The 17,394-nt window shown below is 36.2% G+C and overlaps 3 protein-coding genes across 4 annotated transcripts; 1 reads left to right on the top strand and 2 right to left on the bottom strand.

Moving 5' to 3' along the window:
• Positions 1-251: 251 nt before the first annotated feature.
• Positions 252-5,636, top strand: LOC145209115 (transient receptor potential cation channel subfamily A member 1 homolog). 2 transcript variants are annotated; one of them, XM_080079364.1, is made up of 8 exons: positions 252-315; positions 1,028-1,168; positions 2,119-2,319; positions 2,918-3,058; positions 3,449-3,526; positions 3,684-3,752; positions 4,029-4,208; positions 4,284-5,636. In XM_080079364.1, the coding sequence occupies exons 3-8, from the start codon at positions 2,164-2,166 to the stop codon at positions 4,695-4,697; spliced, it is 1,038 nt and encodes a 345-aa protein (XP_079935490.1). In that variant the 5' UTR covers positions 252-315; positions 1,028-1,168; positions 2,119-2,163; the 3' UTR covers positions 4,698-5,636. The 2 variants fall into 2 exon arrangements, with proteins under 2 accessions (XP_079935490.1, XP_079935491.1); XM_080079365.1 differs by lacking the exons at positions 252-315; positions 1,028-1,168 and having other exon boundaries at positions 2,167-2,323.
• LOC145209113 (sialate O-acetylesterase-like) lies at positions 5,254-10,725 on the bottom strand. Its single transcript, XM_080079360.1, has 8 exons — positions 10,366-10,725; positions 9,771-10,102; positions 9,364-9,502; positions 8,969-9,143; positions 8,165-8,331; positions 7,669-7,799; positions 6,828-7,166; positions 5,254-6,309 (listed from the first exon to the last, which is right to left on the bottom strand). Exons 1-8 carry the CDS (start codon positions 10,421-10,423, stop codon positions 6,058-6,060), a joined length of 1,593 nt encoding a protein of 530 aa, XP_079935486.1. The 5' UTR covers positions 10,424-10,725; the 3' UTR covers positions 5,254-6,057.
• A 1,353-nt stretch (positions 10,726-12,078) lies between these two features.
• Positions 12,079-17,118, bottom strand: LOC145232073 (sialate O-acetylesterase-like). Its single transcript, XM_080096577.1, has 8 exons — positions 16,876-17,118; positions 16,090-16,427; positions 15,615-15,753; positions 14,912-15,086; positions 14,510-14,631; positions 13,932-14,062; positions 12,760-13,101; positions 12,079-12,697 (listed from the first exon to the last, which is right to left on the bottom strand). The coding sequence occupies exons 1-8, from the start codon at positions 16,928-16,930 to the stop codon at positions 12,446-12,448; spliced, it is 1,554 nt and encodes a 517-aa protein (XP_079952703.1). The 5' UTR covers positions 16,931-17,118; the 3' UTR covers positions 12,079-12,445.
• Positions 17,119-17,394: the final 276 nt, after the last annotated feature.

Consider the following 17,394-nt stretch of genomic DNA (forward strand, 5'->3'; position numbering starts at 1 on the left):
AACTTCATCTTTAAAACTAAAGGATGAACGACTAAATGTTTTTTCTGAACTTAACATCCATTGACTAATTGCTTAGGTTTTCGCACTTTTTACCTTATTACGTTTACTGAAAAGCGACAAAAGCTCGACAAAATCATTACAAAACTACAACAATCTCCTAATTTTCACACAGATTCGAGCAACGTGACGCCATCATGCGTAGCAATAATCACTGAAGCGCAGCTATTATACGGACCTTGTTACAACTACAACTTTTGGACCAGAGCGGCCAAGTATTTTGTCATTATCCTTTCAGCACTCAATTTAGTAAAAGAGGTGACAATTTTTCTTTATTTTTTCGGAAAAGTGTTCTTGCTAGAACTTTCATTTAAATCGGGTTTTCTCAATCTATTTACTTCACAACCAACGTTTATATTTTGATTTTCCTTACCAACATTGTATTGTATGACTCAGAGTTGTAAGCTGGCCCGAACTTCTAATAGCCTTTAGTACAAGCCCGAAGCCGGGCCCGAACCCGAACCGTTTTTAGAAGCCTATTTAGGCCAGAAACCTTGATTGACAGGCATATACATGACAGTCCAAAGTACTGCTGTACAGAATATACATAAAAAGACATACACAATGGACAATAATAGACAAAGGCTCATAAACACGCCCTAGCGGGCTGTTGGGCTTGAGGTCAAGTCCAGCAACTATCTACTTTGCTCGGTAATTTAATTAACAGGCTACAGAATATGAAGTCGGTCACGAATCAAATCCGTTTGTTAAAAAACCTAACCCCAATACCCAGTCAGACTTGTGTGACTAGTGTAAAGATGCCATTTAGTAAAATGCATATTCCACTATCGGAAATGGATTGATTAATTGATTTTGTTAAAGTAAGGATTTGATGCTGTTGGATAAAGAATGCAAACAATAATCGTCAGTTAAGCTCTGCTGCTGATGGATTTTAATCAGTTTCTGATTCCGCTGTTTCAAAATGTTTTATTTTTTTGTCACAAAATTATGCATCTTTTGTCGTTTACAGTTCTACCAGCTTTACTCTTGCAAGTTTTCCTACTTCTTGAGTTTCACAAACCTTCTCGAAGTTTCGCTTTACAGTCTGTCGATTCTCACTGTTTATTCCGACACAAGTTCAGCCGGACCGAACTACGTCGGTGTAAGAGAGGTAGGTTATTATATTAGCTTTAACTAATCGAGGTTATTATAAAGCGAGTAAACTTTAGATAATCCAGACCCGTTTGGCCAAAACAAAATGTTCGGATTGGGAAAAGATCTGGATTAACCGATTTCGATTAGTTAAAGCTTAACCAGATTTACAAATCCTTTGCACCACAAGTTTTGTCTGAAATAGATGAAGATCCGGATTAACCGAGGTTTCCTATATTTCGTTCGTGATAGACCCCATTTTTTGACCATTCGAATATTATAGGCACATGCCTAAAACTCATTTAGAGATCAATCAGTTTTTATACATCCAACAATACTTTTGTTAAAGTTTACTGGGCCAATTGCTCCTAGGGAGTCGATGAAAGCAAAAATAATTACGTTTCTATTACCGTTATCTAAATACAAGACAAAGTGAAATTCTTTACCCAACAACTAAACCTTTCAGTGCACCCCTTTTGTGCCTAAATTTAAATTTACGTCATTAAAAGAGGTAAATTGCATAGGAAGACCTGAATAGAATATATATTTTGATGGATGTTCAAAAGGGCCGTTACATGTAGGTTGGGGCAACTGCGGTCTAAATTACAGGATGTCGAAAAGTATTTAACAAGCACTGACTTCAGAAACAAATGCCAAAATGCCTGGTTAAAGTTACATATGTTATAAATATAGAATAATGCCCACACAGTCCTGATACAGTTAGTTGAAATAATAGTACGCCAGGTCTATAGAAGGCGTTATACCGCAGCAATCCGGTATTCCAAGCATTACATATGGCAATTCCTGGGCTAGAAACATCTAGCCTGCCGTAGGATTCGAATCCACGACAGGAGTTTTTCCAGGTCTCGCGACTCTTTACTAACTGAGCTACAAAGGCTCAATGGTGAACCCGCCGAAAGTCGAATTACAACTTACAAAAGTAAATTTAAGTACTATTGTTGCTCACAGGATTGGCAATGGCAGGTTGGAGCCATCTGTATTTTTCTATCGTGGATGGTTTTAATCATGTTTGTGCGAAACGTACCGACGTTTGGAATTTATGTTCTAATGCTTAACCATGTTCTTCGGACATTTGTTGAATTCTTCGTCGTTTTTGTTCTCTTCATTTTGGGCTTTGCGTTCAGTTTCCATTGTTTACTACAAAACCAAGTGGGTGAGATTGTTACGAACATATAGTCATTTTCAAAATTGAATGTAATTTATGACGTCAGAAATAGGGATGTTTAAAGTAGAATACCGAGTCCACGTAGAAATGTTACGCATACGTTTGCTTTTTTACCCACGCACAGTGCACAAATTTATATCGGTTCTACTACCTGATACAAACGACAAAGTTGGACTCGAATCTGACTGGATTCGAATTTGTTTTAGAGCAATTTTACCCCAGTGAATTTTTGGTGTTGGTTAGTTTTTTAATTTGTAAATCAAAAGTGAAATAAGAACTAGATTCGATGTTCAGGATTCGAAACAATTGTTCTAGAATACCCAGTTATTCTAACTTGAACATCCCTGATCACAACCAAGATAGATGAATGCAGTGGTGGGATTCAATTTTGTTGTCAGCTGGTTCTATCACAAAGTCATATTTTTCAGCCGGTTCTGTTACAAAAAGTCTATTGACAGTAACCAGTAATTCTAATCGGTTCGCTGATCTCATAAAATGTAGTGAGACGATTCTATAGAACCGATGAGAACCAGCTGAATCCCACCACTGGATGTATGTATTTCACCAATGTTTGTTACGTAGTATGCGTTTCGGGAATGGTGGAACGCGGTGATCAAGACTTCACTTATGATGATTGGGGAATTCCAGTTTGAAGCCGTTTTTGTAGCTGAAGTTGCGGCAATTGAGACCGCTGCTAGCGACCACACAATAACTGTTTCCACTGTAAGTAAGTTATTTATAATGCCTAGTGATTATTGCACGGAATGTATTAGTAAATATTTTCAAGATTGGTGCGTTAATACAAAAACTTGCTGGTCCAATCCTGCTTTAGTTTGATCGCCTAGTCTAGTGGTTAGAGCAATCGCGTGCCACTTGTTAGCTGAGCAAGAAATTTGAGCGACATTTCTCCAACCCGGTGAAACTAATGACTAATTTTCCAACTCGAAAAAATCAAATCACGAATGATTCAACGGACTTGCAAGAAAGCAGGCAGCTCAACGGCGGAGCATTGTGTCTTCGGGCCCTCCCACCGACGATATGATACAAAACAGCAAGCAGTTTATAGTGATTCTGTTACTTATGTCACAATTTAATCATTATCTTCCTTCACAGGTGAACTACCGAGCTGTGTCTTACATCCTCTTCGTGATCTTTCTGATCATAATGAGCATCATCATCATGAATTTACTGGTAAAAACTGTAAAAATAATCTTGCACTTTCACCACCTAATGTGTTTGATTTTGATGCAAATGTTGTCGTCATCTGAGCCTAACAACCCTTGTGCTAGTTCAACTTGTTACACAACGTTTCTAATATGAGTCAAATGTGTGGCTCAATCTATTGCAGGTCGGTCTTGCAGTCGACGACATTAAAGGTGTACAAAAGAATGCAGAGCTCGAATATTTGGCAATGAAGGTAAAGATGTTACTTACAATGTAAAAACAATGTTACACCGAAATAACTGGAAATTTGTAAACAAAACCAAACATTTATCCACGAAGTAAAAAAAAAACAATCAAATACAGTGCAGCATCAGCGCGTTCAACCTTAATCCACTAATTGTGTTCTTTACTGTAATGCGCTCCATAACGTTTTAACATTGCACAGACATTTCCAGCTTGATGATTGTTTTAGTGCTATTGCGTCGCTGTTTTTTTGTACAGGAATAAAATAAAAACTATGTTTTTGTAGGTGAAACTCACCTTAGACGTGGAGTATTCGTTACCACAATTTATTAGACGTCGACTCAAGCGACAATATTGTTGGTTTTACCCAGACAAATACCGCAAAAGATCGGCCTTCATACAATGGCTGTTTTCGGTGGATAACTTGAATCGCTCCACGATCAACAAAGCCCTTAACCCTGAAAAGGTGGGTAACATACAAATGAATTTAGGTCTATGTTGTCAGTTGCTTTTTGTTTGTAATCCATGTCCCTTGTTACAGAACAAACAAGAGATACTCGAAAAACGAGTCAATTCCATAGACCAAAATGTCGATTCTCTGGACCAAAAAGTCGAGTCGATGAACCAGAAATACGAGTCGCTGGACAAAAAAGTTGATTCGTTGGAGCAAAAAGTCGAGTCGATGAACCAAAAAGTCGAGTCGGTAGACCAAAAAGTCGAGTCGTTGAACCAAAAAGTCGAGTCGATGGATCAAAAATACGAGTCGATGAACCAAAAAGTCGAGTCGGTAGACCAAAAAGTCGGGTCGGTAGACCAGAAAATCGAGTCGATGAACCAAAAAGTTTATTCGATGGACCAAAACGTCGAGTCAGTGAAAGAAATGATAACAGCGATACTGTCACATTTCAAAATTTGTGAGGACAAAGTTGTCAAAGAAGATGACATAAACTCGTGACGCCATAAAGGAACTTTCCACTGCGAGTGCGACTTTTCATGGTGAAAAATGTAAAAACATCTTTAGCAAAAAAATACCTTTGTAAATTGATTCGTAAAGTTTCTGTGACCAAAACTATCGCGTGGCAAGAGAAAAAAGTTTGGGTAAAATTTAAATGTACTTCAATCTATTTATTGTACTGAGTTTATTTGCCTTTATTTGATTGGAATAAACATTCCTTTGTGTGAATAATGTGAAGGGATTTTGAACCGCTTACATTTTTATACTTAATTGTTTCATTTTCCGTAACATTTTTCGATATCAAACCACAAACTTGACGAATTCAATAGTTACAGACTTAACCTAACAAACAATACCGAAAAGTGTGAGATTCGGTTTGAATTAAATTTCATTCTATTCGAACTTCATCCTGACTTTTTTCCCCTGCTACGAAAATGGAACCATTTATTTTCGTGTTGACTGCATGAGGTCTACTGTCGGCACTCAAGTTGAAGCTGAAATACTGAGAATGTAGAAATTGCAAAAAATACATTTCTTGAAAGCTTTGGGGAAATCATCAAATGCATAGTTATGTATTTCGAGTGTTTGTGTTGATTCAGTCGCTGAAGTCAACAAAATCATAAGCTTTTGGATTTTGTGCTTTGACAATTGCATGATACGTGTCAGTTGCTGCGAAAAATCGGGAACGGATGATTTTAGAAAAGACACATTTTCAAACATGACAAGAGTGCATATTGGATTTCATTTTGGAAACCCTGTTGAAAAAGGCATTTCAGGCACAAAACAATGAAGATATTCAGACGGTTTGTTGCACAACACAAAATCCTTATTTGGTAATAAAATTAAATGAAAACTGTTTGAAAATATGTCAACTGGGAAATAGAAACGAAAAGCTTTGGTGCTGAATTCAATGCCTGTTCAATCAATGTCATAAAATAACAGTAGTAGAATAAACAAATACATAATTTCAAAACAATAAGACCATAAAAAATGACCAAAAAGTAAGGAACTACAAAACAAGTGAGAATTTTTAACTGTTTTTCAAAGGTTTTGAACTAATAACACAAGGGTTTTTAAACCAGTAACCTGTTTGAATTTTTTTTTTTTGAGTTTTGTTGACAAGAAGAAACATTTTAGCTGTTCTGTGTTTTACAATTTTAAACAAAAAACTTTTCATTGCAGAGTGGAACTTCATACTATGAAATGTAACAGAATCTTACACTCTGGGTTATCACAAAAAACACACTAAAAATAAGGAAAAACAGTAGGTTGGCAAAACTTATGATTAAAAAACAAATTTCATTATCTCCAGGAAATATGGATGAAAATGGAATAATCTCTTGAAAGCTTGAACACCATCTCACAAATCCTTCACTTCCATAACAAAAGGTGGTGCAGGTAACCCTATGTCGTTGTACACTGAACAGGACTTGAAGTCGCAAGGTCTTTGGCCCCAAGCGTAGCGGAGAATCTGTGGCTTTGCCTTTATCATCTCACAGCCCTTGGAACTAAGAGTGATTGTGTGTTGGGTATGGGATAGAATTGGGGCCCAATACCACTTGGGAGATGGCTTGGGGTCCATTGGGTCACATTTATTTGTGTCGCAGCATATCTGCAAAAATAACATGATAATATTTTAAAGAAAAAACGTATCTTTACTTTAAACCAGGGGTGTGCAACAAGCGCCCCGCGGGCCACTGCCTGCCAAGCTATATAGTGTGGTCCTCACCAACAAACTCATTCAGAGAAAATGGAATTCTTCTATTGCGGCAAAACTCTCTATTATGTTCAACGAAAGAAAAAAAAAAGATTTAAAAGATTCTTGCAACATTCTATGGTGCTTGCTGTGGAAGAATTTCAAATTCATTGAGTACATGAAAAAAATGTATGGCCCTCGCTTGATGTCCGAAATTGGTTAATGGCCCACCGGCGAAAAATGTTACACACCCTTGCTTTAAACCTAACCTAACCAGTGAAATTGTCCTGTCAGAAATTGTTTTGTGACTGAATGAGTGTTGCAAGAATCTTCTGCCAATAACAAATGAGAAATGTCAAAAAACTGTTTAAAAAGTGTACTTGTATTGTGCAATTGTATTTAAGTTTTTAAAGTCACACAAACAAAGTAAAAACCTCAAAGTTTCCAGCTTCTTGAACTTGTAGTTTCTGATCTTGAGGGTAAGTGACAACAATTTCGCCGTCAGCTGTTCTTGCTGCAGACAAAATGATAGGACCCTGTGGGTTGTATTCTAATCCATAAGAGACATTAAAAGCGCCGAGAACAAGTCGTTTGGCAACATCTTCTTTGTCACGAGGATGAACCATTCCATATGGGGAGTCATCATCAGGTAAATCGATTGCCACGGCCATAAAGGTGTTTTGCATAATCGAGTTTGGAACATAACCAATGTCTGCTGTTTGGTGCCACCTAATGTTAGCAAATAGTGCATGATCTTCATTCACTGGAGCCAGCTAAAAACAAGGAAGGTAGGCTGATTATGCAAATACTGGGTCAAAAATAAGAAATAATCATTACAAAACTACTAAATGTCAAAAAACAAGAAGTAACAATACTTATCAGATGTGATTTTAACTCAGTGAAACATATAAACATGCTGTTAAATGTTCAGTCACATGATATTCTAATTTAATGCTTTCAGGTTAAATGCTAAAATTGGGGTATGTTAGACAACATATGAAGCACATTTTTAAGCTATATGTCACTGCAAGCAGTTTTACCCATCACAATGAATTTTGGAATATTTGTAGAACCGCGTTTGATCTGTACTGATTGGAAAGCGTGCACCTAAAATTAGTTAGTTAACACGCTAACGATTTTCCAAACACCATATGTGTACATACATATTTGTGCCAATTTGTTTTATAAAGCTCCAGCATGTTTTGGTGCTATTCATAATAATAAAGTACACACAAATCATAAAATTTTAATTCAAAAGCATACAAGATTTAATACCTGCACAAAACCAAACGGAAATTCAGAGTCTGTCTCCTGGTGTGATTCATACCATGATCTTCTCCAGTCAGTTATCATTGCAGGAAACGAACAGGCATATTTGTCAGGGTGGTAAATTGCATTTTGTTCACCTGTGAAGTGTGAGGCTTGTAAAAATATGCTACTTGTTATAAACACTACTTTACTGCTTTTAGTTTTTGAACGATTTATGAACACTGTCGCTTTGTTAAAAAGGGTTTTTAACAAGACCAAATTAACAATCTTCCAACAAAAAAGTAAAATAGGGCCTTTTCTACATCTGGGTAGTAAGTAGTATTCACTTTAGTCATGCAATACAGTAAATTAGATTTGTGGGCAAAAAGTCACCCATTAGAAAATGTTATTGTAAAAGTGGGCGAACACACATCAGGAGTATACATTTTAACACACAAATAATCATAATTCAATATTTTTTAGTTTTGTTCCGACATATGCAAAAATATATTTGCCAAGTCACCTTGATACCAAATTGCTCCTTTAATAGTCATGTTAAGCAAGGGATGGATCATAGCATTCCACAGCACACTGTTTTCATTTGGGTTTATTTTAAACTTTTTGTTCTCTTTCAACATTTGATGTTCTTTTTGCTTCAGGTATTCCATCAGTTTTTCATACTCTGTGTCACTGTAAATACGTATACAAGGTTTTTTAAAGTGATTTTCACACGCATATGGCTAGAGAATTAGAAAATAAGTGCTTATTTTAGTTAAACACTTGTGTAAAAAGAATACATAAAATTTCAGCTTTGGTTGTATTAATGGTTGCGTAATAGGATAACCAGGCAATGTTTTTAGTACAATATATTAAGAGAGAAAATTTGTTTGTGCCCTTGGTGCATTTAAGTAAACTGAAAGAAAGCTAACAAAAGACAAAGCCTCAAATTGACATTGTGCTTGATATGGTTTCCGATTAACAGTTAACAATTGCTTGACGTACTTGGGTTGGATACTAATTACAAATGTGACCTTCATGTAGCAATGCCAGCATATGAAACGCAAAAAATTTAAAATGTTAGAGATCATTAGTACTGATAAAGGTGATTTGTTAACAGCTGATGCATTCAGTTTTTTTTTACTTTTATTTAGAAACTTAATAATATCCCTCTGCTAAAGTTACACTTTCCATTCTAAAATCACACATTGCATATTGGCAAGCGATTAGTTATTTGGACAGCCATGACTAAAAACTAAACCTTGAGGTCATGATAGTGTTCATTTTACAGTTAGTACTAACTGGCTATTTTATTAAAGAACACACTTACTAAGCATTTAATCCACATTTTTGTAAAGCTCTGTTGGACGACCAACTTTCCACCGGTGTTCCTCCCCAAGTAGATGCAACTAGTCCAATTGGTATTTGTATTTCATCATAAAGATGCCGTCCAAAAAGCCAACATACTGCCGAGAAATATTTCCAAACAGGTCCGCCCACAGTCTCTAAAAATGAACAAATGAATATAGAAACAGAATGCTTCTTTCTACACGTAGAAGACATCAGAAAATGTGCATTAGTCATCAAAATTCTGTAATAGGAAAAAAATTGCCATTCTATATTAGTCATAAAAGGGTTATTGACAAAAAGGTGGATTTTGAAAATCTCATATTTACAAATTGCAACATTTTATGCCTGAAATCTGGCATAGAGATCTTAATTTACCTTTTGACGGAATTGACCAATTTTCTTCAATTGACATTAAATCATACATGCTTGTTTCCGATTCAGTTTCAGCCACAGTGAAAATTCGAATGTCAGGATAATTTGATGTAAGCTCCAACTCAGCACTTGCATTGAAAACCTGTTTCAAAAAAATGATTGTTTGGTGTGACAGTCCCGGTCCCATAGTTTAGTTTCAACACAGTATACCACAGTTAATCCAAACTGTTTGGACCAAAAAATTTGTCCAGATTAAGATAGGATTAAGTGAAGTTGATTAGTTCAAGCCTTACCACATTACAAATTATTTGTACCTCGAGTTTTGTCCGAATTAGGCAAAGACCGGATAAACAAAGGTTTACTGTATTTGCTAAAGAGATGTAAACTCAAAATCTATCAATAAACTTTACCTGTGACATAGTAAACTGCATGTTGCTTTGTCCTGAGCAAACCCATACATCACCGAACAAAATGTTTTCCAAAATCACAGCGTTAAATATTTCATCAGCATTTTGGACAGCACTTAAAACTCTTGGGCCCCCGACAGGTTGAGGTTCTAACTTTACCACCCACATTCCTTTTCCATTGGGACCCGTAGTTACAGTGGTCATATATATGTCTGAATCGAGTGAAACCATTACAGATGCCCCAACAGTTCCATAGCCCCATATGACTGCTCGTTGGGGCTCTCGCTGCAGAACCATGTTGTTTTGAAAGTAGGAGGCAAAAGCAAAGTCATCTCCTTCACATAAAAAAGCAGTGTAAGATTTAAAAGTTTTACCACAAAACAATTAAAAAAAACTAAGCACCGATTTTTTTTAACCAGTGATGCTAATTGATATTATTTTGTAAAAATGATCAAACACAAAAGTTTAACACCAAATATTCGGTTTATGCTGCCATTTTAATTTCTTTTTTACTAAGCAACAACAATATCATTATTTAAAATTATAATTTTGAGTGGAAATAGAAAATCGTATTTTTAGTTGTACATACGTAACATACCTGAACAAAATGCAGCTATATGTAGGATCAGACTTACATACAAAACTAGGAGTTGCATTATAAAGTTTTTTGACTCCAATATCGAGGCAAATGTGAATTGTGAAACAATTGCAACAAATTTACTTTTTCAAAGCAGTTCCTGCAGCAACTCACTAATTTGTTTTGCCCTAGTGGCGATAACTGATAAAACAGTTCCACTGCAACACAAACTTGTGTTGCTGCTCCTGCAAAGTCTTGCTAAGGAGTTTTTAGACGACCTTTCCATTAGAACAGGGCTACTCAAACTTTCTTGATCTGCGACCCCATTTTAAAACAGAAATTTCTACGCGACCCCTTGATGGGTATGATGTAAAGAAATACTTGTAGTTTATATATATACCATCTAATGGCGCCTAAAAAGCCTAAATTAATACATAGATTGACAGTCTTAGTTTTTATGACGTCATAATCTATATTGTGACGCTTGTGGTATCTGCTTTTCGCATTGTTTGCACACAACAGGCATAAAAAAGTCGGGCGCACATGGCTACTAGGCTGGTAACACTCTTTTAAGTTCTACAAAAATGTGTTTATATCAGTTTAAATACACGGGAATGATGTTTAAACAATAAATGTACGCACGTATACCCTTTATTGTGGCTGTCATAATAACCCATAATGTTTCGCGACCCCAAAATTATATTACGCGACCCCAATTGGGGTCGCGACCCACAGTTTGAGAAGCCCTGCATTAGAATAAGTCACTTTGTTTTCTTTTTGCCGAAGCAAATGAACTCGACACAACTAAACGCAACAGTATTGGACTGTTTAAAAATCCTGATAAAACGTGTGCAATACCGTCACGCAAAAACTACTCAACGGAGCGTATGCTGACGTATAAAACCGACATACAAAGAAACTTAGCTTAAACTTAAAAGTAGGTCTGTGGAAATAACATCGGTATGATATTAAATGTAGGCCGCACAAACCGTAAGGTAAAAACTTTGTAAAGCCAAATACGCGACCACAGCGATCACTTACGGGTTTTAGTGCATTTGTGATTTGTGTTACTATGTTGTCTTTCACCTGGCGAAATAAACTCAACTCAATCGATAAACAATGGCCTAAATCTAAGTCAGGGGTGTCCAAACTTTTTCTAACGGGGGCCAAATTTTACCAGATAAAGACACCCGCGGGCCAACGTTTTTTCAGAATTAATTTACAAATTTACAGGATTTAAGGAAATTTTGTTGAGTCAGCACCTCCCTTTTTACCGGTAGGCTAAATGAAGTTCCATGGAAAGCTTTTGCGTGATGTAGCGTCGCCAAAACCCAAAAACTTAATCCAAAGTTCCAAACTATGGCGGGCCATACGCAACACAATTTAAAAAAAACAGCCGCGGGCCACCTAAAATGCCGTCGGGGCCGCATTCGGCCCGCGGGCCGCAGTTTGGACACCCCTGATCTAAGCGTTCCTTTTGAATAATTTTACATTTCCACATTGAAAAAACTTGAAGTGTATTTTTGGGTACTGGTATTAAAATTGGGGTTTCAGACTTTCAGATGTTTCAAATAAAATAACTCAAAAGTTATCTTATTAGTGCACATATGGTAAAACCGAAAAGCAAACAATAGGTCTGCTGGTAATTTGATCCGTCGAGTTGTTTCCGACATAGGGATTGTTATGTTACCAACCCTGCCATAATGTTCCTGTCACCAAGGAAACAAACTGAGGTCCATTGAATGTATCAAATCACATATCATTGTTTAAAATTGCATAATCTCTGTACATTCATACGAAGCTGCATATATATATCAACACATGAAAATGGAACAGCACCCATTGCATCAAAAATATCACAAAGACACACACAATTCGTTTTCAGGCAAAAATTTTGCATTGAAGAAAAATTGTAAGACTACAAAAGTGTTTATAAAGATTTTTTTTCACAAAATGATGAATTTCAAATGCTTTAAATTCAAACAACAAGTAAAGGCACAAATGAATAGCTGGATCAGCCCTGAAGCGTTGATGCAGACCAGCGCTCACGACATGCTCATATAGAACAAAAAATCACGGTACTTTCAAACATATTTTTTTATTAAAAGTCAGTGATTAGTAATCCAAACGGCGGTGCAGGCAAGCCTAAATCATTATATACTGAGCACTGCTTATACTGGCAAGGTTCTAACGCCCAAGCATAGCGCATATACACCGGTTTCCCTCCTTTGTTTGAGCAAAATTTGGCATCAAGGGTAATAGTATGAGTGCTGTGCGAAGCAATTGGTGCTAAAACCCAATCTGCAGACCCAAAAGGATCGTAAGCGTTACATTTTGAAAAGCTGCAGCAAACCTGAAAAATAAATAGTTTGTTTTTATGTGAAATATGTGCAGGTTTTATACAAATATTCCCACCTCAAAATTTTTCTGGTCGGTTACAACCAGGCTTTGGTCATGAGGATAGCTTACCACGACATGCCCATCATTTGTACGTACAGCTGACCTTATAATGGGGCCATCAGAGTTATATTGTTGTCCATAAGCTATTCGCAATCCTGACAGCGCAAGTCGAATGCCCACGTCCTCCTTATAACGGGGATGAATTGCCCCAAAGGGTGATGCATCGTCTCGAAGGTCCATTGCAACCGCCATAAAGGTATTTGGCATAACTTCGTTAGGAACAAAACCATAATCTGCAGTTTGGTGCCAACGGATTTTTGGAAAGCTACTGTCGTCAGTAACATTATTGGTGGCAAGCTGATAAAATAAAAATGCCTAATTTGAGATGGATATTACCAAGGGTGAGATAAATTAATGAAGGGCAGTACTGTACAGTGTGATTGTTTAGCATAGAGGCCACAATGTTTACGGCAAATGATACAATAAACCAAGAGTGGGGAGCCTATTTAGTAGAGATGGGTCTAAACTGCAAATGTTCTGTTTGGTCAAACACCGAGCACCTGGCGTTAATGCTCGGTGCATTGTGACGTAACAAAGATTCCCAATTTCATGTTAGTTTCGTAGGGTCCCTTACGTCACCAGTGGTGTATTAAGCTGTACAGGCCCCAGAAGTACATGTTTTTACATCTAACACATTAAAAAACTGTCTATTTTGTTCTTGGATACCCTTTCGAACAATAGTTTCGTATGTTAGCAGGACATGAATATGCAAATTTACTGCTCGGTACAGGAGTACTCGGGTTCTGGCTCAGCTAGGGCGATCCCTACTACATAGCACTGTGAGCTGTCTGAATTGCACAAAGTTACTAACAGGTAATAAAGTATCCAAAAAACTCTGTTTTGAAAAAAAGTTTAATGTAATAATATGGTTGAATGTTGAGTGTAAATTGGCCAGTAATAATAAGTCATTCTAAAGGAGCACATATACATCAACACTTCTGGTTTGCACTACCGATGAAATGTTGCATATTTTTTGTGATGTGGATCACAATAAACAGGTATGTGGACTACAGGCCCCAGATTTCCCTCCCCTGATATAAACTATGGCCATATGGTTGCCACAAGATTTAGTGTCTAAGATTTAGAGCAAATTAAAATACATACAAAAGTTTGGAAAGCAGTCTAACCTGAACGAAACCAAAGGGGAATAGTACATCAGTTTGTTTGTGAGAGTTGTACCATTTCCATCTCCAGTCACTAATCATTGCAGGAAAAGTACAAGCATATTTATCAGCGTGATATTCAGCGTTCGCCTCGCCTGATGATAGATTTGAATTGCAGTGTAAGTATTCATTCTCGAATTATCAAATATATATCACCAATCACAAAAACATAAGTAGTTTTTCTATCAAATCTTTCCTTATTGATGAAGTCTTCTTGTAAGGAAAGCAAAGGACAGCAACAATTCAGGGTCATTAATTTATGACTGCAGAAAATTTTGAAGTAAAAACACTAAATCAGTCTCTGTATTTTAATGTTTTAGTTTACACAGTTACACTATATACTATGTATTCCCTTTTAAAATCTTTTTAGCAGTATTTGATTGAACTTTTGACGATGTTTCGACGTCCTATACAGGTTGCTTTCATCAGGGTAAATAACACTGAATGCGAGTAGTGCAGTGCATGATAAACAAAATAATTTTCTTTTAGATTTCATGTTGGCTAATTTGAAATGCAGAAGTGACAGTTAAAGTCTATATTACCTTGGTACCAGATGGCTCCTTTAATTGTCATGTTTAGAAATGGATGAATCATAGCATTCCACAGCACACTGTTTTTGTTTGGAACTTTTGTCCAAGTTGGATGTTCAGTTATATTGAAATCCCTAAATGCAATTGTGCAAAAACATTAGTCAAAAATTTCCTCACAATCGATTAAAAATTGCCTTTTTCTTATAACTAAACAAGTAAGCAAGGCAAATTGATTCAGTTAGTAGTTCTTTAGTTTTATAAGCTCCATATCCCTAAGCACACCTAAAATATATACAAATAAATGCTGTGTTTTTCCTAAAATTTGAAAACAATAAAAAAAGCAGTAGCTTTTTTTGCATTCGTTCTTTAAATTTGTTTAGGCAGGTGGTTTAGAAAAAAGTCACGAAAACTTACTTTTTATCCAATCCACATCGTGTTAATGCTTCAGTGGAAGACCATGTTTCCACTGGTGTCCCTCCCCAATCTGATGCAATAAGTCCAATGGGGACTTTCAAAACATCGTTAAGATGTCTTCCATATAACCAACACACAGCAGAAAAGTATTTGTCATTCGGACCTCCAATAGACTCTAAATGTAGATTAAACTTTAGGTAGAAGTTAACCCTTAACCTTACCAATTAGGTTACAGTATAAAATATACATGTGCATTGTGCAGTATAGGATATACTTTTACAAAATGTGTTCACTATTTAAGTTTAGTGCTACCTAAAAAGTTATTTTTCACACAATGCAAAAAAGTATCAGTGTGTAATTAAAGCAATATCCCTCATGGTTATGTTACACCTCCCAAAAATCGGGTGTGATAACATAATTATATCTGAATTATTTTAAACTGTAAGAAAGGCATTGTTAGATCGTTCAAACGAGTAAACCCAAAATATGTCATTTTTATAACAGACACCCATTCAAATGCATGCACTACAACAATGGTTTAAAAACATAAAAAGGGTGTGACCGAATGCTTGTTTCTAAACCTGAAAAGGTTGCCCCTACAATTTTGCATATAGTTAAAGATTGGAGACCCATGCAAACAAGCCTGTAAACACAAAGTGGTTGTGCTAACCACATTTAGCTAACTTGATGACAAACTACTTACCCTTGGAAGCAACAGACCAGCCTTGTTCAATTGACAGAAGATCATGTAAAGGAGTGTCCGATACATTTTGCCCGGGAGTCATCACTCTGACATTAGGATAATTTGATGCAATTTCAAGCTCATGACTGACATTAAACATCTAACAAAGGAGACATTTTAGCTGGCAAGTTTGTTTTAGTAAAATAGCATTGACATGTTATATTCGAAGGGGAACATATTATTTCAGGAATAATTTCAACTGTTGTCTTTTTATTAAAGTATTCTGGATAATTGCATAATGTGTTTAATAGCAAGAAAAAGTTTAGCAAGTTAAACTTACGTATAACAGGAATTGTCTGTAACATAAAATTAGGAAAAAGGTGACACAGTCTTTGTACTATCTTATCAAAATATATGCAATAAATTTAAGACATACATTTTGTTGGTTAAACATTAGCAATCATTTCATAAATGTGAATAAAACTAAAACACTGACCATAGAAACAGTAAACTGCATGTTGCTTTGTCCTGAACAGATCCAGACATCTCCAAACAAAACATTTTTTAACAAAATCCAATTCAGTAGCCCATGGTTATCCTGGACTCCCTGGATTTGTTGAGCGCCACCTACTGGCTGTGGTTGAAACGTAACTGACCAAACACCTTTTCCATTTGGACCAGCTTTAACCTTGGTTGAGTACACATCTTGTATGATAGAAACATTTACAATAGCTCCAACTGTACCGTAGCCCCATATGACTGCTTGATGGGGCTCTCGCTGCAACACCATGTTGTTTTGGAAGTAGGAGGCAAATGCGAAGTCATTGTCTGATGCTAAAATAAAAAATCGCAAACTTTAAACAAACAAACACGCAATAAACAGTAACAACATATTCATTCTTCTTGCTAATTTAGTAATCAAACATATATTAGAGCAAAAAAATCAGAGCCAGTATATTTGTGTAAAACGTGACTATGTTTCGAACAAGTGCTATTGTCATCATCAGGTTATAAGATGTTTTACACAAATAATACTGGCTCTGATTTTTTTTTTGCTTAGATACTTCAAAACCATGAATAGTGTACCTAAAAAAATTAGAGGTTCCTTAAATTAAGGCTTTAAAATTTTTAATGTAGCAAGGGTTAACTGAAAAGATAAGATACTTGGCCAAACATTGCAAAGTGCGTTTACCGCAATATATTGATATTTTTTTAATTGAGGTTCGAAATGAAGTCAAATTTGCAAGACGCTCTTTACAAAACAAACACACATTTAATTTACCTGCATTTCCAATCAATGCAACACCACAGCAGCAGAATAGGAGTAAGGTATTCATAACTTGCTTTGCACCATTAGCACCAAGCAATAAAAACCTACATCGGTGTGTTTACGATGCTCTGTTACACAGTTACAGTCGCATTGTATTTTCCAAGTCTTGTGACAAATGGTTTGTTTGTTTACATTTTAGCTCAGAAGCCACAACGATTCAGGCAGCGCGTCCACCATGTTAGTCAATTCTTTTAGTGCAGATGCAAACAGTATCGTAACCTCTTGCTAATAGGGCTACCATCTTTTTTAAAGACATGTCCTCCTTTTTTGCTTTTTTTTCTGCATTTGCTAAATTTATAAATCACTATGTGGCCTTTAAAAGAAGCGAAAATACACCTTTAGCAAAACCACAAGATGTTTAGTGTGAGCTGTGATCATTGTTAACTGAAATAAACACTTTGTAAGAACATTAAACTGTGTGAAAAGAGACCTGTATTAATTGACTGCATAGAATTCATCAAATATATTGCG

This window comes from Phallusia mammillata, chromosome 1 (genome assembly GCF_965637545.1).
Source record: "Phallusia mammillata chromosome 1, kaPhaMamm4.hap1.1, whole genome shotgun sequence".
Classification (NCBI taxonomy): Eukaryota; Metazoa; Chordata; class Ascidiacea; order Phlebobranchia; family Ascidiidae; genus Phallusia; species Phallusia mammillata.

Bases quoted from the DNA above. Each gene is read 5' to 3' on its own strand.
- LOC145232073 (XM_080096577.1), bottom strand. From the start codon at position 16,930: ATGAATACCTTACTCCTATTCTGCTGCTGTGGTGTTGCATTGATTGGA. The intron at 15,754-16,089 runs GTCAGTGTTTTA...CTCCTTTGTTAG, and splicing joins TGCAGTTTACTGTTTCTATG to ATGTTTAATGTCAGTCATGA. The intron at 14,632-14,911 runs GTAAGTTTTCGT...AATTGCATTTAG, and splicing joins CGATGTGGATTGGATAAAAA to GGATTTCAATATAACTGAAC.
- LOC145209115 (XM_080079364.1), top strand. From the start codon at position 2,164: ATGGTTTTAATCATGTTTGTGCGAAACGTACCGACGTTTGGAATTTAT. The intron at 3,527-3,683 runs GTAAAAACTGTA...AATCTATTGCAG, and splicing joins TCATCATCATGAATTTACTG to GTCGGTCTTGCAGTCGACGA. The intron at 4,209-4,283 runs GTGGGTAACATA...CCCTTGTTACAG, and splicing joins AAGCCCTTAACCCTGAAAAG to AACAAACAAGAGATACTCGA.
- LOC145209113 (XM_080079360.1), bottom strand. From the start codon at position 10,423: ATGCAACTCCTAGTTTTGTATGTAAGTCTGATCCTACATATAGCTGCA. The intron at 9,503-9,770 runs GTAAAGTTTATT...TTTTTGAAACAG, and splicing joins TGCAGTTTACTATGTCACAG to GTTTTCAATGCAAGTGCTGA. The intron at 7,167-7,668 runs GTATTAAATCTT...CCTTGTTTTTAG, and splicing joins TTCCGTTTGGTTTTGTGCAG to CTGGCTCCAGTGAATGAAGA.